The 18036-nt window shown below is 36.5% G+C and overlaps 1 protein-coding gene across 1 annotated transcript in view; it reads left to right on the top strand.

Annotated features, from left to right (window-relative positions):
• Nucleotides 1-3577: 3577 nt before the first annotated feature.
• LOC117910779 (putative leucine-rich repeat receptor-like protein kinase At2g19210) overlaps nucleotides 3578-18036 on the top strand; it is a 56576-nt gene continuing 42117 nt past the window's right edge. The window contains exons 1-2 of the mRNA XM_034824927.1: nucleotides 3578-3933; nucleotides 4409-4589. Coding sequence (XP_034680818.1) covers nucleotides 4520-4589 — 70 coding nt within the window. The 5' untranslated portion in view covers nucleotides 3578-3933; nucleotides 4409-4519. The remainder of the gene's footprint in view (nucleotides 3934-4408; nucleotides 4590-18036) is intronic.

Below are 18036 nucleotides of genomic sequence, written 5' to 3'. Positions count from 1 at the left end.
CATTTTTTCATTTTCTTGGAAACCAATCATAAGTTATGAAGAGAAATCCTCTACCATATTTAACTAACTTGATGGATCCAAAGATGCTAACATGAAGGTGAAGAATATAAAGAAAGAGTAGCAAGAACATGGTAAAGTTCTAAATGATTTTTTTATGTTTTCATATTTGAATTGGTATGATAAATCCTCTATGTTAGTTCATTGTGGATAAAGCAAAGAGGATTCTTACCAAGGTACTAGTAATTCTCTAGTTACCTTAATTTGGTTATATTGTTAATAAATCTAAAGGTTTATTATACAAAATGGATATAGGCTTTTGATTGAATAAAAGTAAAAGTTAAAATTAACCATTATATTGAATTGGTTTAAGAGATTTGCTTTCAAAAATACAAATTTGAATTTTGAATATAATATTGATCTTCAGATCAATTTGATGTCGAATTGACTTTAATCTTGAACCCTAGATTTTGTTTGTTCTCTTTTTAAGGATTCAACAATGGATTATGAAACTCTCTAAACACTTTTTTTTGTTCTATTTATTTCATTAAATGTTTTAGGAAATCTTTATCCATATTTTCATTCTTATTTATTCAAACAAGAATTTTATTTATTTTAGTAAATAATTAATTATTTTAATTTAAAAACAATTAAATACATTAATATTGACCCTAGAGGACAATAGCTCAAAATGGTACAAAGTTGTACTAACTTTATCTTTGGTTTTTCTTGATCAAGGTCATCATGTATTTAAACTTGAACATTTTAATTATACTTATGTTATACTACCAACTGGGCATCAGTATAAATTTCTAGTATTTTAGCTCTTATACTTTGAGAAGACATAGATTGGTTAGTAACACTATGAATTTGACCACATTATTGGTGGCTTTGAAATTCAATTGGACAGATTGCTTAATTTTTATCACATTGAGGGATATAAGGCAAACCCCTATCCCAACAAATCTGGCTATTGACAATCTATCCACATACAATCTCATTTCTTTATTGTTGGAACTCAAATATTTTGTCATGTTTGGTCCTTGCTTATTTGTGAAGTTTGCCACAAAATTCAACACAACTTGGGCCTTTAAAGATATCGATCAATGCAAATTGAATCTCAAACTTGCTCAGTTCTACCAACCACTTTATCATTTGTCCTAAGAGGTCAAGTTTATCAAGGATCTCATAGTGGCCTCTTAGTCACTACTTCAATTGTATAAGCTTGAGAAAGCATGAACTTAGCAATCATTCATACACAATGAGAAGGTCATCTACTCATTGAGTGTGTATCAAAGTTTTGGTATCTACCATGGCTTTATTTATACAGTAGATAGGTTTCCTACTTTCTTACTTTTTTTTTTTTTTGTTTAACTAATGGTTGACTAAGAAGTCAATTGATTGAACCAAACGATTGACCAGTTCAAGAAAATTTTCAAAGTGATATAAAACTTATCTCAATTGGTTAAGATGCAACCTCAATTAGTCAAGCTCTTGTAACCTAATGGTCACTAGTTGTACCTTTTACCATACAATAGCTAGTAGCCAATTTGACAGGTTGGTTGACTAGTTAACCCTAAATTGTGCCTCATAACTAGTTTGGGTTTCCAATTCCTATTTAAAGACTTTTAACTTTTTATATTAATAAGAAAATAGTGTTAAATTATTCTTGAATATTATTTGAGCCTTAAAGGAGTGTTTTTAGAGTGAATTTGCTTTCAAACTTGTATTTCATCTTAATGCACCATCCAACCTTAGTTTCCTTGTGATCCATTGTGCCAAAATGTAAACTAGGACTTTTATTCTTATCAAATCTGTCTTGTATACCTTATAAGGTAACCTTAAGTTTGGGGTATCACTTAAGGAAAAAAATCTAAATGTTAGGTATCATTTATGATTTGCTAAGTGTGGGATATCACTTGGAGAATTTGAAAGTGAGGTATCTCTTAAGGAAAATTGTAAGTATCTATTAGAATCCGATTAATCCAAGTATAAAACTTGAAGACTTGATTTAGAAGTCTTGGTATAGTGAACCTCAAACTTGGGATTGAAGTTAGAATAAAGTAAACGTAGGCTAGGATTAAGTCGAATCACCATAAATCTTGAATTTGCATTCCTATTTTCCCTACCTAATTTACTTGCAATTGCTTCTATTTTGATTTTTATCATATCATTACTTATATTATCACTTGTATTCTATAATTGTTAAATTTACAAAAAGTAATAATCACCTTATTCAACTCTCCTCTAAAATGATCACCTTAGATTGATATACCTATAATCCTATCAATATGCTTTTTATCAATATGCCTTTATAAATATGGAATTTCTTAATATTATTTCTAAAGCACTTTTAAAACAACATTTTAGATGCAAAATCACCTCACAATTGACTAATTCAAGTCACAATGAGATGCATTTCTTCTCTTTACAAAAGTACAATTGTTGATAATTTCCAAAGCATTTCTAAAAGAAAAGCTTATATGTCTTAGTACTAATTAAGAAGACTCTTGAAAGAAAGATCAAGTTAACGATATTAAATCTATGAATTTTTAATAAAAGGTTTAAAGGGAAGGTTAAGTCAATTATAGGAAATCCATGAATTTTTAATCTTTGATTTATATATTATATATTAAATAATTACTAACATCATCTTATTAAAAGAGATTACTAATAAAATAAAATATATAAATAATTTAAAATTTTAAAAATAAAGAATATAATTATTATTATTTTTACAAAAGAAACTCAAAATATTATTTTTCTATCCAAAATTATATTAAGTAATATGTCTTTGATAAGAAAATGTTAAGGCATCAATTCAATATAAGTTGGAATTTGAATTTGAGTTATCAATAGTATAATTAAAACATATTCTCGAAGAACATCATTTTTTTAAAACAATTTTCAAAAACTCGGGATGAATTGAAAATGGACTGTACTTTATATATATATATATATATATATATATATATATATATATATATATATATATATATATTTAAAAAAAAACTATTTTTGAGAACCGTTCCCAAACATATAATATGACTTTAGGTTTTATGGTAAATCATTAATTTTAAAATATAATTTCAAAATTCAACTAAAATTGTCTCTTAAAAAAGTAATTCGGGAATAATTTCAAAGTTATTATACTTTAATAAATATTTAAAAAATAATCATATTTTGTCAAAATTATATTGATATCATTAATTATATTTACATATAATTAATGATATTTTTAGTCAAGGGACTTGTAATTTAATCATCAATTTCATTTTTAGTTTTAATTAAATGATTATAATATTTTTAAATAAATATAAATATAAATATATATTTATCAAACAAAATATAGTTAATTAACTAATATAACTTACTCGACAATTTCATTTATTTTAAATTGAAAAAAAGATAAATAAAATAAATAAATAACAAAATTTATAAATGAAAATGAGAAGATATTTGTTAAAATTTTATTATTATTTTTAAATTTAATGTTGAGTTAAATGATTTTTTTGTTTGTTTGTTTGTTTTTTTTTTTTTTTTTCTAATTTCGGTAAATTTTTCAAAATTCCAATGGTGATCCACCACGGCGTGAGGGCGATGACAGTCCACCTCAGTCCGGCAAAAGCAGAGGGAGAGAGGAAGGCAGATTGCTCCGCACGCCCACACAAAGATAGAAGCAAAGAGAGAGGAGAGGCCAGCATGCAGCGATTGCAGTTCGCCGTCAATGGAGGAAACTCATCTGATGTTTCTCACCACACAAGTCGCCACATCGGCACCGCCGGCACGAAGCCGCTCCACATCCGGGATCGTTTTGAGGTTAGGGATGAAATGCCCTCAATCTCCTCCTGTTCTCATACACCTCCAAGACTGGATTGGACTGATGCTTTCTTCCGCTTCATCATGAGTTACGGTCCTGATTCTTGAAATTCTCAGGTTTGGATACGGTTTGTTGCACTTTTGCTGTGATTTGAAAGGGAAAAAATGATTTGTCTCGGTAACTCGGACGATTCAACTGAGTTTAATCGATTCCGGACCGAGTCTCTGTTTGATATGGTATCACCATATCAGATATCGGACTCGGCCGAGTCGTACCGGACTCAGTCAATACTTTGAACCAGTGGACATACCTACATTCTTTAGTAATATTTTGAGTTGGGCAAATTTTTGTTTGCTTTAGTTTACAGTTTGAACCTGACTTTACAATATTTATATCTGTACAGTAATGTCATAATCTTCAATTTGAATTAAAAATTTTTTAATATATAAATAGTTTCTCAGAAACTTCAATTTGAATTAAAAATTTTCTAATATATAAATAGTTTCTCAGAAACTTCAATTTGAATTAAAAAATTTCTAATATATAAATAGTTTCTCGTGATTTAGATATTCAACGCTTTTTCATGGGCAGGTATCTGCAAGTGGAAATGGGTGATCGATGGAGATATAAACTTGTATTGACCCTTGAGAACTGGGTGATCGAGGCTCCCCTTCATTGCTGAGGAGGCAAAGGAGGAGACCAATGGAAATGTTAGTTGTTGTTCTTGGATATTTGGCTCTTACTGCCATGGTTCATGGGCAGGATCAATCAGGTGCGCATATCTCTCTCACATCTCATGATTTCTTGCCACCTCCCTCCCTTAGATCTTTCATATACACTCTGTATCTCCAGGACTAGCTCCTTTCGATGAAATTGGAACAGTTGATCTTTTTTTTTTTTCCATTTCTTTGAACTCCGCAAGAATTTGTCGATATTTCCAATTAAATCTTCTTATTTTCTGTCTTTGTTTCTGTTAATAGATTTTCCCTTTTCATTTTTACTTGTATCATCTAGTATTAATAGATGCTGAGTTTTAATGCTAAGATCCTCTCCCATGACAGTACTCTTTTAAAACAATTGAAATATTTATCAATTTTTTTTTTAAGGTTTACTTTTAAAATTTTTTGATGGTTTTATCACCATGGGTCATTTCATAACATTTTAATTTGTCCAAATCTTAAACCTTAAGCGTTCCTTTAATCCATATTTCATTCTTCACATCTTGTTCTTTCTCAAGCTTCTTTTATTGTAGTTTATAGTCTGTTTGTTTCATTGAGCATGTCTAATTATAAGTAATCATATTATATTACAGATATATAAACTAAATAAGAAATATGAATCTCCATTTGGAAAACTTGAAAATAACATGAGAAATAAATAAATTAATTTAATCTTAGTTATTGTTTTTAAGGATGACATTCGGATTAATTTTTTTGGATACCTGTCCGGTTTCATCCCAAACTTAATAGGATGGGTTTGAGATGAAGATAAATAAGTTAGAGATGGGTTTGAGATTTTTATTTTTTATTTTTAAACCAGGGTGGTTCAGAGCAGGTTCAGATATTGCCTTGTCTCGCCCCTTCTTGTCCTCGATTATTTGTAATTAAATTTAACAATAGTGGTAAACGGTTGGGGTGGGTTTATGGGAGGTTCTAAGTTTAAGTCCAGAGCAAACAAGAAAAAGGTAAAAAAAGTAGAGGAGGATTCTAGGAGGGAAGTTAAGGAGAATTACAAGAAGTGGGTTCTGTTAGAAGAAACGTATTGGATGCAAAAATCAAGGGAAATCTGGTTGAAGAAGGGGCATAGAAACTCGAGTTTTTTTTTCACTGAATGGCAAATCCACATAAAAGAAGGAACCAGATGGCTAGAATCAAAATTAATGGAATGTGGATCACTAAGGACAATGAAATTAAGGAAGAACTGAGTAGAGCTTTCTAGAAGTTACTCTCAGCCATTGATGAGTGGAGACCCAACTTAAGTGATATGTCCTTTGAGAGGTTAGGCTCTATGGAGGCGGAAGGGCTGGAGAAACCTTTTACAAGGAAGGAGATTTTTGGTGCTCTATTAGATTTTAAAGGAAACAAAGCTCCAGGCTTGAACGGTTTCTCCATGGCTTTTTGGCAATTTTATTGGAGTTCGTTAAGGATGAGGTGATGAATTTTTTTAGGGATTTTCATGAAAATGAGCGTTTTGTTCGGAGTGTGAACTCAACCTTCTTAGTGTTGATTCCAAAGAAAAGGGACGCAGAGGACTTGAGGGATTTCAGGTCAGGCCTATTAGCTTGGTGGGGGGGCTGTATAAGTGGTTGGCTAAGGTGCTGGCTAATAGGTTAAAGCTGGTGCTAGCCAAGGTGATTTTCAATGCCCAAAATGTGTTTGTGGAAGGTAGGCAAATTATGGATACATTGTTTATTGCCAATGAAACCATTGACTCGATTTTGAAGAGTAAGGGTGAAACAATTCTCTGCAAGCTGGACATTGAGAAGGTGTATGATCATTTGGAGTGGCTCTTCTTGTTTTCGGTTCTAGAAAAAATGGGTTTTAGGGAGAAGTGGATAAGATGGATAAAGTGGTGTGTGTCTACTGCTAGTTTTTCGGTTCTGGTTAATGGCACTCCTATGGGCTTCTTTCAAAGTTCTAGGGGTCTTAGACAGATAAATCCTCTTTCACTTTACTTGTTGGTGGTAGTGATGGAAGCTCCTAGTTGCCTTATAAAAAGAGCTGTTAGGGGAGGCTTTTTGTCACCTTACCAGGTCAGGGATAGAGGGGGTGAAGGGGTAAAAATCTCCCATTTGCTATTTGTTGATGACCTGATTTTCTGCAAGGTTAACGAGGACTAAGTGACCTTTTTGAGCTGGTTACTTATGTGTTTTGAGGCAATATCAGGGCTGCAAGTAAATTTGGATAAAAGTGAGTTGATCCCAGTGTGCAATGTTGAGAATGTGGAGGAGTTGGCTTCTGAGCTTGGTTGTAAGGTGGGTAATTTACCTTTCACTTACTTGGGGATGCCATTGGGTGCTCCTTTCAAGTTGTGGCAGCTTAGGATGGAGTGGAGGAGAGATTCCGTAAGAGATTGCCCATGTGGAAACACCAATATATCTCCAAGGGAGGGAGAATTACTTTGATTAGAAGCACACTGTCCAACTTGCCTATTTACTTCATATTTATTCTACAAATGCCAAAGGGGGTCAGATTAAGGTTGGAGAAGATTCAGAGAGATTTTTTGTGGGGAGGTGGGGCCCTAGATTGGAGACCTCACTTAGTAAGATGGGTAATAGTGTCTTGATAAGAGAAAAGGGGGCTTGGGGGTTCAGAGTCTTTCTACGCTTAATAAGGCCCTCCTTTGAAAATGGAGTTGGCGTTTTGCGAATGAGAGAGGGGTAATTAGAGGGAAATATGGGGAGGAACGAGGAGGGTGGTATTCTTGGGATGTAAGAGAGGCGTATGGTGTAGGGTTGTGAAAAGTAATTAGGAAGCTTGGGCACATTTTGAGCAGTAGAATATCTTTTGTGGTGGGGAATGGCCAAAAGGCGAGCTTTTGGAAGGATAATTGGTGTGGGAATACACCTTTATGTGCTTCCTTCCCTTCTCTTTTTGCCCTAGCTGACGAAGTCACTTTACAAAGCTTTAGAGTCGGGTTTTTCAGTTTATTTCCAATGAAGAACATTTGGAAATCATGTGTGCAGCCAAGAGTAAGCTTCTTCGCTTGGGAGGCATCTTGGGGCAAAGTTCTAACTTTGGACCAAGTTAAAAAGAGAGGTCGGGCCTTAGCAAATAGATGTTATTTTTGTCAAGCAGAGAGGAATCCATTGATCATCTCCTTCTTCATTGTGAGAAGACAAGGGCAGTGTGGGAGATGCTTTTCACTTTTTTTGGAGTGTTTTGGGTGTTTCCATCTTCAGTTAGGGAAACCTTTTTGGGTTGGAATGGATTCTTTGTGGGAAAAAGACACAAGATGGTTTGGAGAGCTGGTCCCCTTTGCATTTTTTTTTGGACAGTTTGGAAGACAAGAAATAGAATTGCCTTTGAAGATGAGGTGTTGTCTATCCAAAGGCTGAAAACTTCTTTTCTTAACTCACTTTGGTTGGAGACTAAATTGTTTATAAGAGATGGTCCATCGACCTTTTTGGAGTTTTTTGATTGGGTGGGTTCCGATTAAGGGAGGGGCTATTTTTTTGTACATCATTGTGGACAGTTTTTTGTTTCTCTTGTTAGGGGGTGGGTATTTCCTTTTCTTTTCTATACATTTTGAGTTGTTATTTTAGCGCCTCCTCGTAATACAATACTTCACTTATTAAAAAAAAAAAGGGTAAAAAAAGTGTACCTATAAAAAAAATAGTTTAATTTTTTTTTCATTTTCTTATTTTTAACACATAAAATAATTAAAAAATTTACTTCTCAAATAAAATAAGTTATAAAAATTGATATTATTTATTTATTTATAAAATAATTTTTTTAATATAATTATTTTTTAAAAAATGAATCGGGGTGAGGTAGGAATAGGAAATTCTCATGCTCAACTATCCCTGCCTCGAGATTTATATAAATGGAACAGGGTCGGGATGGGGGTTACCCATCTTGAATCCACCCTATTGTCATCCCTAATTGTTTTAATATGATATTTAAAAGATATTATGAATTCTTCGATACGGATTGTTTAGATTTATTTTTAAATTATGAAATTACTTGATTAAAATTGCTTACAGCTTCTGATTGGGGGAGAGGGGGGGGGGGGGGGGGGGGGGGGTGAAGATGATTCAAAATCAGTCGTTTGTAGTGGAGAGAAAGGCTTTCCAAGTAAAGTCTGAAGGCTTCAATGGGGGAACGTGGATTTCAATAACAGAGAGAAGTCGAGGTTTTGTGGTTTTGTTAGGTTTTAGAGAGGAGGAGTCGGGTTGGTTATTAGAGCATTTGCAGAAAGCTATGGATTTGGAGGCTTCCAAGGGTTTCATTTGAAAGATGAGGGGCAAGACTAGGACTCATCTGATGGAGATATGTTTTAATAGCAAAGGGAGATATATGAAAATCACAGAATTCGTTGCAAAGAGAAAACCTTTAGTTTTAGTTGTTCCCGAAGGTGTTAAAGGCTATGGGTGGGAAAATCTTAGGAAGACGATTGTTTCAGTCCAAGATTTCTTTGTTCAAGTTGAAAGAGCCTCGAAGGAGAAGCTAAAAAAGCCTCAAGAGAGCAGAAGAATGTACAGAGGTGAGTGGTCCTATGCTGATGTGGTTGCAAAGAAAGGACCTAGGAATGGTGTAGTGATGCCAGTTGGAAAATGGGCAAGAGCTGTAGTTTGTGAAAGCAAAGGAAAAATACGAGACTGGTGTGATGTTGGAAAAGCTATAGCGAGAAGGGTGGGTATGAAAGGAATGGTGTCTATAACCCCCATTTCTGCTTACAAGGGGTGTTTTTTTGTGGATTCTGCAAGGAGAGCTCAGTTGGATTCAAGATCAAGGGAGCTTCACAGCGAGAGGAGAGGTTATTGCTCTGAGGAGATGGTCGCCAAAAGAGAACTTAGTCGTTAATGGAAAATTTAGACGGGGGTGGTTGGAACTAAGAGGCCTTCCTTTCCATCTGTGGGATGAGGCGTAGCTGAGATACATTTTGCAGAAGTGGGGGAAGGTAACGAAGGTGGCGAGGGAATTGCTGAAGCTTGTTGATTTGACGAAGGTAACATTGTGGGTGGAGATGCTTCCAAATGTCGTGCTTCCAGCGCTACTAGAGGTAGAAGATGGAGATTGGACATACACGGTTGCAGTTACAATCACCATAAAAGATGATGGAGAAGACTCTCTTAGGCCTGAGTCAAATCGCAGCAAGGACGAGCTGAGGTCAGCTGGGGGTTGTGTCTTTCAGAAGCCACAGATCGCTGAGGGGCTACGAGCTACTGCTAGAGACAATGAGTGCCATAGCTGGAGGCCTCGTCATCGTTCCCATTTTCGTTCTTCATATTCAAAATCGTCCAAGGGGGAGAAAGGAAAGGGAAGGTGTATGTTGGGCCCAACGGCGGGAAGCAACGTCGGGCCAACAAAACCAGACGCCTTTAAAGCCCGTTCTGATTGGGCCCAATTTGGAGCGAAAGATTTTGGGCCCCTAGCGGGTCCAGCCCACGAAGGTTCCTCTAATGGTGGCCCAGAAGCGCCTTCGTCTTCAAAGCTCCTACGCCCAAGGTCCTCTGCAAAGAAGATCATGCAGAAAGGTCATCCTCAAGAGTCGTCAAAGCTAAAAGGCTCCTCAGTCTCCGCAAGGCACAAAGCAAGAAGCTGGCCGCCGAGATTAGAGGAGGCGTCTTCTACCCCGAAGCGTAACCTAGAAGGAGGTGGCTCATCGGAGGCAAATTGAGACACTTTTCGGGGCAAATCTCTCTCCAGTAAGAGCGATCTTTCTCCTAGTTCAGAAACATCCAAAGTTTTTACCGGCGAGACAGAGGGAGACGAGGGGATTTCGCAATGCAAATTGGTCAATAAGGTGTGTCCTCCTTTCTTAGCTTTATTCGAGCAGGATCTTCCTTTGGTTGGGGCTTTTGAGCCAAAATTTCTTCCCGAATCCTCTGTTTCTTTGGTTCATCCTTCTCGTTGTCAGCTTTTTTCTTCGTTTCCGTTGGAGTCAAGCTTTGCCGGTCAGCATGGTTCCTTTTTTATCTCTCCTGTTGTGGATATCAACCATTGTGGTGGTGCGTCCTGTTACGAAGGTGTGGCATTTCCCCTAGAAACCTCTAACCGAAAATTTAAAGACCGACCTTTCCTTAAGGAAACACTTAGTAACCCAAAGGAGCGTGGTGTCTCAGGCGAGGCTTCGTCCCTAGAGCTAGAACCTTCCACCCTCCCGTTGGAAGGTTTTCAGGTTGAGGGACTTACGCCTAGGAAGATGGTTAAGGTTCAGTCGGTTTTGGAGAGCTTGTGGATTAGAATTGTCAGGGATAATGGAAAAGGTGTGGAAGGAGAGAACAAAAGTACTCTCTCTGCGGATAAGGTTTATTCTAGAAGAAAGAGGAAAAATGACTCTGGAACCGAGGAGGGGATTAGTACTGGGTGCTGGTTGTGTTGGGTTGTTTTTGTTTACATGAAGATCTTAAGTTGGAATACAAGAGGATTAGGTTCCAGGAAGAAAAGGAGGATTGTGAGAAGGTTTTTAAGTACCCAAAACCCAGATATGGTGATGCTTCAGGAAACAAAGAGAGTAATTTGGGACAGAAGGTTTGTGAGCAGTGTTTGGAAAGGCAGAAGTTTGGAGTGAGTTGCTCTTCCTGCTTGTGGGGCTTCGGGGGGGATGGGATTCAATTAAGTTCAAGTGTACAGAGAAGGTGTTAGGATCCTTCTCTGTAACTGTAAAGTTGAACTCTGATGAGGAAGGGTCTTTTTGGGTAACCTCAGTGTATGGCCCGAATAAGCCTTCGTGGAGAAGGACTTTTGGTTGGAGCTTCAAGACCTGTATGGTCTAACTTTCCCAAGGTGGTGTGTAGGAGGGGATTTTAATGTTATCAAGAGGATATCTGAGAAGATGGGTGACTCTAGGTTAACAGTCAACATGAGGTGTTTTGACAAGTTTATAAGGGAGAGTGGTTTGTTGGATCTCCCTCTAAGGAATGCGGCTTTTACATGGTCAAACATGCAAGTGGATCCTATTTGCAAGAGATTGGATAGGTTTTTGTTCTCTTCTGAGTGGGATTCTTTTTTCTCTCAAAGCATTCAAGAGGCCCTTCCTAGATGGACCTCTGATCATAGCCCAATTTGTTTGGAAACTAATCCTTTAAAATGGGGACCGACTCCTTTTACGTTTGAGAATATGTGGTTGCTCCATCCCGAGTTTAAAGAAAAGTTTAGAGATTGGTGGCAAGAGTGTACGGTTGAAGGTTGGGAAGGTCACAAGTTTATGAGGAAACTAAAGTTTATTAAATCAAAGTTGAAAGAGTGGAATATAGTGGCCTTTGGAGATTTAAGAGAGAGGAAAAAGCACATTCTTTCGGACTTAGGCAGAATTGATCTAATTGAACAAGAAGGATTTAAATCTTGATCTGGTTTCGGAATGGACCTTAAGAAGGAAGGAGCTAGAGGATTTGTTATTAAAGGAAGAGGTTCAATGGAGACAAAAATCTAGGGTTAAGTGGATTAAAGAAGGGGACTACTCTAAGTTCTTTCACAGAGTGGCCACTGGAAGAAGAAGCAGGAAGTTCATTAAGTCTTTGATTTCTGAGAGGGGGGAGACTTTAAGTAACAATGAGGTTATTTCTGAGGAGATTGTAAATTTCTTTGGGAAACTCTATTCCAAACCTAAAGGTGACTCTTGGAGGATTGAAGGGATTGATTGGGCCCCTATTTCTGGAGAGAGAGCAGTTTGGTTGGATATACCGTTTTCTGAAGAGGAGGTTCGAATGGCAGTTTTCCAATTGAATAAGGAAAAGGCCCCTGACCCTGATGGCTTTACTATAGCAATTTATCAAGAGTGTTGGGATGTAATAAAAGAGGATCTTATGAGGGTGTTTCTTGAGTTCCACACTAAGGGGGTAATAAATCAAAGTACAAATGCGACATTCATTGCTATGGTGCCTAAGAAAAGCCAAACTTTTAAAATCTCATATTATAGACCTATTAGCTTGGTTACAAGTTTATATAAGATAATTGCTAAGGTCTTATCAGGGCGTTTACGCAAAGTTCTTCATGAAACAATCTTTGGCTCTCAAGGAGCCTTTGTGGAAGGGAGACAAATTTTGGATGTTGTATTGATAGCCAATGAAGTGGTGGATGAGAAAAGAAGGTCAGGGGAGGAAGGGGTAGTCTTCAAAATTGATTTTGAGAAGGCCTATGATCATGTGGATTGGGGCTTTTTAGATCATGTGCTTCAAAGGAAGGGGTTCAGCCAGAAATGGAGATCTTGGATGAGGGACTGCTTGTCTTCATCTAGTTTTGCAATCCTAGTTAATGGGAATGCAAAGGGTTGGGTTAGGGCCTCTAGAGGTTTGAGACAAGGAGACCCTCTTTCTCCTTTCCTTTTTACTCTAGTAGCAGATGTTCTAAGTAGGTTGATGATCAGAGTAGAGGAAATTGGGATAACTGAGGGTTTCTTTGTGGGGAGGGATAGGACTAGAGTGTCTTTGTTACAGTTTGCTGATGACACCATCTTTTTCTCTAAAGCCTCTATGGAACATCTTCAAAACCTCAAGATTATCCTTTTGGTTTTGGGGCAAGTATCTGGTTTAAAAATCAACTTAGAAAAAAACATCATTTCAGGTATTAACACTAGGCAGGAGTTGTTGTATAGTTTGGCTTCGGTTTTGAATTGCAGAGTGTCAGAGTGACCTTTGTCTTATTTAGGCCTTCCTTTGGGAGGGAACCTAAAGTCAATAGGCTTTTGGGATCCGATGGTTGAGAGAATTTTGAGGAGGCTGGATGGGTGGAAAAAGGCCTATTTGTCTTTGGGAGGAAGGATTACTTTAATTCAGTCTTGTCTGTTTCACATCCCTAGCTACTTCCTCTCCCTCTTTAAAATCCCAGTATCAATAGCTTCAAAGATTGAGAAGATGCAAAGGGATTTTCTTTGGTCTGGGGCGGGGGAAGGGAAGAAAGATCATCTAATCAGATAGGACGTTGTTAGTAGACCAAAGGAGTTGGGAGGTTTAGGCTTTGGGAAGACTTCTATGAGAAATATTGCTCTCTTAGGGAAATGACTTTGGAGGTTCCCTAAAGAAAGGAGTGGTCTTTGGCATAAGGTTATTGCGAGTATATATGGGACACATCCTAATGGATGAGACGCCAACACGGTGGTTAGATGGTCACACAGATGTCCTTGGAAGGCTATTGCTCAAGTTTTCCAGGAGTTTTCCCCTTTTGTCCGCCTAGTGGTGGGCAATGGGGAGAGAATTCGGTTTTGGGAAGATCTTTGGTGGGGTAACCAAACTTTGTGCTCTCAATTTGCTGATCTGTACAGAGTTATTTCTGTGAAAAGCCTCACTGTCTCAAATGTCCTTGGCAATTCCTTACCACTGTCTTGGAATTTTAACTTTCGTTGCAATCTAACGGATTCAGAAATTGATCTCCTTCAGAGATTAATGTCCTCCCTTAATTCTGTGCTTTTCTCCCCTTCTTTGTCAGATTCAAGAGCGTGGTTTTTGTCTTCGTCAGGTTTGTTTTCAGTGAAAATTTTTTTCTCGGCCTTGTCAAAAGTCTCAAATCCTTTAATGTTCCTTCTGGCCAAGTTTTTATGGAGCTCAAAAGTCCTTCAAAGGTTAAGGCCCTCGCTTGATTAGTAGCACATGGAAGGTAAACACTAATGACAAGTTGCAATTGAGAAGACCCTACAAAGCCCTCTGTCCTCAATGGTGCATTCTTTGCAAAGGAAATGGAGAGTCGATTGACCACTTTTTTCTTCATTGTCCCGTTACCATTGGTCTTTGGCACAGGTTGTTCAATCTAGTAGGGTTGGTTTGGGTCCCTCCAAGGAGCCTTGAGATATGTTGGTTATTACTTTTAAAGGCTTGGGGAACTCATTAAGAGGCAAGACACTTTGGCAAATTGCTTGTCTTACTTTGATTTGGATGGTGTGGCAAGAGAGAAACAATAGGATCTTGAGGATAAAGGGAGAATGGAAGAGATGGTATGGGATTTGATCCGGTTTTATTCTTCTCTATGGGCTTCTTGTACTGAAGCTTTTAGAAGAGTTCCTCTAAACATTCTACAACTCAATTGGATTGGGGTTTGCGTTTCAAAAGTTTGAAGATTGATGGGGTTTCTCTTTGTTTTTAGAGTTCTATTGTTGGGAGTTTTATCCTTTGTTCAATTTGTGTAGGAAGGACCTCTCATCCTTCCCTTGGTTTTTTTCTCTTTCTCTTGTCTCTTTTATCTCTCCTGTATTTGTTCTTATATTAATATAATCTTCTTCGTTTCTGATAAAAAAAAAGATTTATTTTTAAAATTAAAAGCTCTATAAATAGAGAAATAAATAATTCAATCGAGAGGCTAGATATATAGTGCAAGATATTATTTGCTTACCAAATGCATATATTGCTTATGTATTATTCTTGATTATAACTATTACATTTTTCAAGAAACCAAGGTGCAAGAGGTCTTAATGAGTTTGGTCAAGAGCTTAGTAGTGGGTAGATTTTAGAATAAGGAGATGTGAAGGCAAAGGAGGCAACTGGAGGTATACATTGTGGTTTTTGGATAATAAAGGCATAGGGAGGCTCACAATAGAAGTAGATGTTTACTCAATCTCTTGTCTTTTCAAAAGCTTTGAAACTAATCTTATATGGATGTTTGTGGCTGTTTAAGTGCTAGTTCAAGGAGGGAGTAGGAAGACTTTGGGCTGAATTAGGGAATATTAGAGGGTTTTAAGGAGGCTCTAAGTGTGTCGATGGGTGTTTTAACATGGATAGATTCTTGAGGGAAAGGAGGATTGTGTTAAGCTCTCTTTAGATATGAGAGGTTTTACTTAGACAATGGAGTTGAATTTGCAAGACATCACACTGATTAGGGTGGCCTTTTTGAAAAAAATTTTGATCTCAAGAGTGGACTAATTCCTTATGTTGAGAAATTGTAAGACTCATTTTAGTAGCCTATTGCAAAATCAAGAGAATTATGGCTCAAGAAGGATGATAAAAATATCAAAATTTTTCACTAAATAACTAACACATGTAGGAGAAAAGAATTAAATTCATAAAATAGAGGTGAATAGTGCTTGGAAGGATTTTGATGTTAAGGAGGGAGTGTTTAGTTCTTCTCAAAGTCTTCTATCTAAATCAAGGGATTAGAGACCTAGCATTCATGGGAAGTCTATTTTAATTCTTTGAGAAGAGGGGATTTAGGGGGTTTAGATTTACAAAAGAGAAACTTTTTGTCTTTATCTATGTTGAGTATGGATAAAACTTTTAAGCCACATGGTTTCACCATGGTCTGGACAATATTATTAAGATTTGTGAAGGATGAAGTAATGGCTTCTTCATGAAGTTTCTAATCCTAAATAGACTATATTGACATGAAGCTTTTATGGTCTTTTGGAAATATTGTTAAGATTTGTGAAGGGTGAAGTAACGGTTTCACCATGGTCTTTTGGCAATATTGATATGAAGCCTATATAGACTCCTAGTAACGATATTGGCTTAGAGACTCAACAGAATTATTGAAAGTGGGGTTTCTAATCCTCATTATGTTGTTATGGAAGACAGACAAAATTTGAATACATTGTTTGTTGCAATTGAGGTCATGGATTTTAGGTTGAAGAGTTCCAATGGAGGAGTAATATTTGGTGAACTGGAAATCAAGAAAGCTTACAGCCATATCAACTATTGAGATATCCTTCTATTAGTGCTTGAGAAAATAGGTTTTGTTCAGAAGTGCATTGATTAGATCAACTTATGCATCTCAAGAACAAGGTTCTTAGTGCTAGTGAATTGCACTTGTACTAACTTATTTCAAAGCCCAAGAGGATTAAGGTGTCAGGATCAACTCTTTCCTTATTTGTTTTGTCCATAGAAGCTCTAAATTGTTTTATTAAAAAAGGCTAGCAAAGCTGGTTTCATCTCAAGTTTCAAGATAGGAGGGAGAGGTGGTGAAAAGATGGAGATGCCCCATATCTTGTTTGCAAATGACATGCACTTCCACTTTTGTGACATTTGCAAAGAACAATTAAGGTATTATAGTTGGACTCTTGTGTGGTTTAGTGGAGTTTTTGGTTGAAAATTAATTCGGCAGATCTTATTAATTCTAGTAGATGGTGCATAATATGGAGTTGGCTACTTTGTTGGTTGGTGAGGTAGGTGAGCTCCTCATTACCTACTTAGGTCTTCCTCTAGGAGTCTTGTTTAAGTCATTGATGATTTGGGACATGGTAGAAGAGAGATTATTGCTTTGTGGAAGTCGCAATATCTGTTAAAGGCTGAAGCTCAAGTGGATTAAGAGTACTCTATCTTGCCTACCAATATATTTTATGTTATGGTTTGTTGTTCTAAGAAAGGTGAGCTTAAGACTTGAGAAGATTTAAAGAGATTTCCTATATGGGAGTGGAGCCCTTGAGAACCAACCTCATTTGGTGAGATAGTCAATTGCTTGTATGGAGAAGAAGAAAGAAGGACTTGGTATCAAAGATCTATCTATCCTTAAGAAGGCTTTGCTTGGAAAATGGAGCTAGAGGTTCACTACAAAATGGGAGCCTTTATGGAAGCATGTCATAGTTCTAAAGTTGGGGGAAAAAATTAGTAGTTGCTTTTCTATAGTTGTGAGGGAAGGTTTCTTTGGCATTGAATAGGTATAAGATTGGGTTGCTCCAACCCAATGCCATTAAGAATTCCTTACATATTGTGTGGAAACATGTTCATCTTCCAAATTTTTTCCATTCCAATATTTTTCTATTAGACCTTCCTTTTTTTCTTTTATCGAGCATAATGATGTGAATCAAGATTTAATGAGTATTAATAATGCAATCCTAAGCAATTTCTCTTTATCAATCTGAGAAGTGCACTGTTGGAGCTAGGTATCCAAAATAAATTAAGTACTGTATTAAGATAAAAAGGCTACTTATTTCACAATAATATTTTTCACTCTTTCATAAACTAGGGATACCTATCTAAATTTCTAATTCTAGTTTCAATAAATGGGGCCTTCCAATGAGTCTATTAGACTTGTCTCTATATCAACAGAATCTATGATCCATGCATAACAAATTAGCATCGTATATCCATATCATATCATGTGAATAGTAAAGGGCTTTGCTTTTACATTTTTTTTTTAATATAAAAATCATTATTTTATTCACATTCAAGCAGAGAATTTGAAACCTTGTAAAAAGTAGGGATATGGGAAGGACTGAACTTGTCACACAGGTTGCTGACGTACCCAATATGAAATCAGGTCCAAACATAGTTTGGAACCATACGAAAACAAAGAAATGATACTCTTTCTCTTCCCCTTCCCATCCTTTTCCCCCCCTTTTTTTCCTTAGACCTCCAAAGCACATCACTGAATCAAGGAAATAAAGCATGGTTTTTTCAGGAGAGGTTCCTCTTATACATTCTTTTGTGATCTATCTTTTTGTATAAATCTCCTTGTATAATAGAGGTTTTTAGCGGTTTAGATCAGGTTTGTATATTTATGGGAAGGATTCCTCATCCCTCTCATGAAATCTTTTTATGATATTAATACAATTCTTGTTTCTAATAAAAAATAGGAAATAAAGCATTGAAGCATTAGAATAGAATACTTCTAATGTCATGAAGAAGGAATTAATGT

The sequence above is a fragment of the Vitis riparia genome, unplaced genomic scaffold (assembly GCF_004353265.1).
Source record: "Vitis riparia cultivar Riparia Gloire de Montpellier isolate 1030 unplaced genomic scaffold, EGFV_Vit.rip_1.0 scaffold849_pilon_pilon, whole genome shotgun sequence".
Lineage (NCBI taxonomy): Eukaryota > Viridiplantae > Streptophyta > Magnoliopsida > Vitales > Vitaceae > Vitis > Vitis riparia.
Note: the sequence above shows the minus strand (reverse complement) of the source record. Positions and strands in the feature narration are given on the sequence as shown.